The 5,248-nt window shown below is 35.7% G+C and overlaps 1 protein-coding gene across 1 annotated transcript; it reads left to right on the top strand.

Moving 5' to 3' along the window:
* The first annotated feature begins 3,402 nt into the window (after window positions 1-3,402).
* LOC116172434 (sentrin-specific protease 1-like) lies at window positions 3,403-4,422 on the top strand. Its single transcript, XM_031489650.1, has one exon. The coding sequence runs from the start codon at window positions 3,657-3,659 to the stop codon at window positions 4,398-4,400; it is 744 nt and encodes a 247-aa protein (XP_031345510.1). The 5' UTR covers window positions 3,403-3,656; the 3' UTR covers window positions 4,401-4,422.
* The last annotated feature ends 826 nt before the right edge of the window (window positions 4,423-5,248 follow it).

Below are 5,248 nucleotides of genomic sequence, written 5' to 3'. Positions count from 1 at the left end.
TCGGTAGTAATGTTGGTAGATAACATCCACGTACTGCGTGGGTAATGCGTAATATCCAAGCAGGTCAAACGTAAAAGGTAATCCAAAAGAAATAACGATAAGAGCTTAATAGAAAACGAGGAGGAGAGCTTGAATTTTGAGCAAAGGCAAGAGCCCTCGTAGTGTTTAAATGCCAAACAGATCCGTAAAAACGTTTCAATGGAGCCACAGCCACAGGCATCAAAAAGAAAGAGAAACCACTCCAAAGATAGGTAATTATGGTAAAGCCAGCGAAATAAGAAAAGTAATGGCGTACCAAGGGACATTTACATCTAAGCAATGCGAGAACAGAAACTTCATTGAAGAGGAAGTGAACTACAACTGCGCGCAAGCATGGAGAAAAGAGGGGAAAGAATTAAGTGCAGAAGGGTACAAAGCTTAGAGCATATAGTACATGGACTGTTATTATATAGCCCTATGCTTTCAATACAAAATGGGTGGTCACGGATAGAGGGCACTGTCGTGGGTATGTGAATCTCAGGGTAAACTAAAGTCGTGTAAACACCACTCGGATCGCATAAATAGTAGCTTTTATAGTAACCGCGTAGTACGGGAAGCTTTAAATACTCTTGAGTATCGTCTATACGTCCACAAATAAAAATAGGTTTGCTTTTTTTGCCATATCTAGACGATTAATTAATTAACGTTTGTTAATTTATAGGTTGATAGTCTCATATCGTGCCTATTCGGACAATTTCGGACAAACTCGTTTACCCTGAAACTCACATACCCAGTGAATGTCCTTGACCATATTTTAGTACATTATAGTAGTCTATCCATGTACTATATGGTCTAAGGTACAATACAAAGTGTGTACTCTAAACAAAGATAAAGAAGTAAGTAAAAGAAACCTCTAACAAAGAAAGATCTATAGGTAATAAGAAATCTATACCGCGCAAATAAAGAACGAAGGTAATAAGAAATCTAATACAAGAATAACTACATCTAAACTAGTACTTCATATAGTTACGGGGGATCATATTTACGTAGAACTCTAACCGATCAACAACGGTATCGACGGCAAAGAAATACTTACCTTAAATACACACCTACAGGTTCACGGGTTCACCTATCAAGCCCACCTGTCCTATCACGGAAGTCGCGTGCATATTAATACCAATGTACTAAGTTTAATAATAGTTTTGTGAAAATAAATAAACGTTACAATATAAAATGATAGTATTGTACTAAACAAAGCATACGGAATATCAGAATAAAGAATACTGTAATATAATTAAATTTATGCTTTTGATGACATTGTGAAGCGAAAACGGACAGAATAGCTAATTGAGGTCTTTTATGAAAGTTTCAATTCCTCTTTCAGGCGACATTTAAGCTTTACGAATAAGAGGTTCAAGCTCGACTGATTTTAACTAAAAGTTTTCGAGTACAGATGTGCCGCCACTATCTAAAGAAATGCCTATTGTACTTGGAGAAAAATCGAGAATCAACGTTTATATTTAAATATAGAAAGCACTTGCAATCAAAATTCAGTATATCGAAGTAAATGGGATGCCAATTTGTACTTGCATCATGCACGCAACGCCCGTAATCCTATTAAGTAACGACCTCATCTCATCGCCACTGTAATTAGTGAAATGCTTAAGTGTAGATGCACTTTGCATTGATAATAGCGATCAAGTTCAATTTACAGTAAGTTTATTACGAAAAGCAATTTATTTCTGATTACCTATTAAGGTTACTTGAAGCGTCGATTTTCGATGAGCACCTACCTAACAGCTCTCCCTCTCTCTTTACCGTCATTAAAAAGACAATATAATCTACTTTTTCGGCCTCCGAGGAAGTTTTTTCACAAATTCAGATCGGTTCTGAATGTTCGAGCATGAGTGACATTGTTACTCGACAGTGCTTTCAGACAGCAACTTGCCGAAAACTTGCGTGATAAATTTGCAAGTTGACTTATAGTCCAGGGGGCAGCGACATTTTTTGTGCACTCATTTCTACAAAGCTGATATTCTGCCATTTTATTGTTTTGATATTACAAGTAAACAAAACGGTAGTCTACCGCGTCGGCAGTATTGCCTAAATTTGCAACAATGTTCTGAACATGTTAATAAATACTATGTACATGCATCATTTCTACAAGAATGAAAGTTTGTACAGTAATTAAGTATACCTAAAAATGAAGTGTGGTAATAGTCTACCAAGCTGGAAGCGTTGCTATCACAAGTCTACCACCCACGCAAGATGCATAAAAAATTATTCGATTCAACCTATTTCTACAAAGATGACATTTTTGTTGGAAAAAGTTGATGTCATAAGAAACCAAAAAAAATGGTCTACCAATCGCGTGATGTTGCTAAGGTCTCGGTAGACACGCTGGAAGGTACGATTATCCGAGCGCCGCTGCTGCACTGCTCTGCTAATAGTCTTTAAATTATACTCGTATTACCTATACACGGGCACAAAATTTTTCTTTATCTAATGATACACGAATTAGTTCATTTTCAGTTGTATTTCTAATTAGTAACGATCCTCGAGATTGTTTATAATTTTGTATTGCTGTCTGTCTGTCCATCTGTCTGTTCGTCTGTCCGTGTGCACGTAAACTCATAACTGAATAATGTTGTACAGAAAAGTCCGATCGCTTTGAAACAACTGTTCTTAAGGATATAAAGAAACGTCGCTATTGTTTTTCAGCTACGTAGACTAAGGGGGCAAAAAATTACAGTCCAAAAAATTCTCAAACCTCCAAAAAAGGGCTTCTTTTATAATTCTTGTTACAAAGAACATGTGAATNTTTTCTGTCATCTTTTAGCTCCTCCAAAAACCTTCAACTTTTGATAATAATGTCCTATACCTATCTCTGATAGTTTTCGAAATATCTTGGTTTTCCTGGGTTTTATATTCTAATCTTAAATAAGTTATATGTAATTTAGATTTTTTAATATAAAGTTTTGTAACTTTGGATCTAGGAAAAAACACCCTGTAAGCTATTTTTTTATGTTTTATAGTAGATGTATTTATTTGACTTTTACTTAACCCAGGATAAAAGATATAAAACCTGGAATCAAAATTTAAGTAATAATTTTGACAATATACTGATGCTTGTAAATGCCCAATTTTTCTTAAAAATCGAAATATCTTTAAAACTACTAGCTTTTCGGATATTAACCATATAATAAAAAAGACGTACAATACACGTAAATTCAAAAATGCATTCAAATACAGGGGGTTCTATTTAATACAATGTACCATTTGGGCGGCGCACCCTGTATAATTCCGAATATTTTTAAAATGTGGAGAATACTCAATCATATCATAATACAAAAGCACTATCGAAAAATCTTATCTTCAAGGCATTAAGTTACTCCGCGCAATCCTTAACTCACCCTATACTTGGAGGAGAAGAAAAACTCTTGAGTGTTATTCAGAATGAAATGAGATTCCTAAAAACGAGTATGATTGATCCTCACTCCCCAATCTCTTCTCCAATTAAGTAGTATTATGTTTCGTTGCAAAATTAATATTGCAGGGTTCAAAGACACAAGGCCGACGTGGCCAGATTGCAGCAAAGGGTCCAAAACCAAATCACTCAGACAAACAAAATTGCCGAAGTGACATCGGAAATAAATCAACAACGACTCGAGGACCAAATGCTAAGATGCCTTAAGATTAAGGAGATCGTCTTGCCGGAGCGGTTCGTCGAGGAGGCGTTCCCGGAACTGTCGGAAGAGGACGAATGCCGAATAGATCACGCTCTCAAGACCAAACGCACAAGTCCGACCGAAGTACTTGTCCAAAAATTCAATTTGAACATTACGCGCGCCGACATTCAAACCTTGGACGGATTGAATTGGTTAAACGATGAGGTGATAAACTTTTACATGAATTTACTGATAGAACGCGGAAAGATCGATAAATGGCCGAAAGTGTACGCTATGAATACATTTTTTTACCCAAAATTATTAAAGGACGGGCACGCTTCGCTGAAACGTTGGACTCGACGTGTTGATATCTTTTCCTATGATATTATTGCAGTTCCGATTCACTTAGGTATGCATTGGTGTATGAGTATAATCAATTTTGAAAATCGCACCATACAATATTATGATAGTATGGGAAATCCCAATAATCGATGCCTTCACGCTTTGCGCAAGTATCTCAAAGCCGAGCATTTAGATAAGAAAGGTGAGGAATATGACGTTAACGACTGGGTCTTGGAAAATGTGAGCGATATTCCGCAACAAATGAACGGCAGTGATTGTGGTGTGTTTTCCTGCACATATGCAGAATTTCTCACACGAAAAGCCGGACTTAACTTTAGTCAAGAGAATATGCCGTATTTACGCCGAAAAATGATACTTGAAATTTTAAATGGTGAATTGATTATTCAATAATTCAATGTCCTTTTATTGTAAATGAATTCTAGTGTAATAAATTCATTCATCCAAGGAGTGTATCATAATTTATACCTATTTATTTTACGAGTGTTTACATTCTGTGTTAAGTGAAAACAAAATGTTTAATGCCACTTGAAAGAGTTTCAGACTGATTAGTGGGTGCCCAGCTCTGATGGTGTAATAATGTCATTTGTTAGTATTGTAATGTAAATAATGTCTGTTTTAGTGTGTTTATTATAGAATTTTAAGTTGACACATTCCCTTGTTAAATTCAGAAATCGAGGAATCTCATAGGCAGTGGGGCTTATTTAATATTTATATCTAATGTTTATTGTAACGTCGTGGATGTAAATTTCTGGTATACCTTTTGTTTTTTTATCGATGTAGAAAAACCATTCTTCCAAAACTTACTTTTTATTGTAACAGAAAAGTGGTAATAAACTTACAAGTAAAATCTGTGTAATTTGTTTGGTTAGCAAAACTGTAAGTACCTACTGACTGTATACACTGCATGGTGTAAGGTAAAGAGAAGTGTACAAGCTACTCGTTAAATTCTGAAACAATTTTGTTGCAATGTAAGAAAGAGGTGGAAAGCCTAGTCTCTGCTCTGCTGGTCGAGGCTTATGGAGTTTTCTTACGAAAATCACGATCGCGCGCATTTCAAAACGAAGGGAGAGTAAGTTTCTCGCAAAAAAATCTGTGGTGGCTTCAACTGTTTTTGAATCACAATCATAATTTTTATCGTTTTCGCCTTGTTGAAAAGCAGGTGTGCGCATACTGGTTTTAAATTATTTAATTAAAAGGCTGTTGGCGTAGAAAATCTTATAATTTAACATTTTTCTCTA

Source organism: Photinus pyralis, unplaced genomic scaffold (assembly GCF_008802855.1).
Source record: "Photinus pyralis isolate 1611_PpyrPB1 unplaced genomic scaffold, Ppyr1.3 Ppyr1.4_LG5, whole genome shotgun sequence".
NCBI classification, from domain to species: domain Eukaryota; kingdom Metazoa; phylum Arthropoda; class Insecta; order Coleoptera; family Lampyridae; genus Photinus; species Photinus pyralis.
The sequence above is the reverse complement of the archived record's forward strand: the minus strand, read 5'-3'. Positions and strand labels throughout refer to the sequence as shown.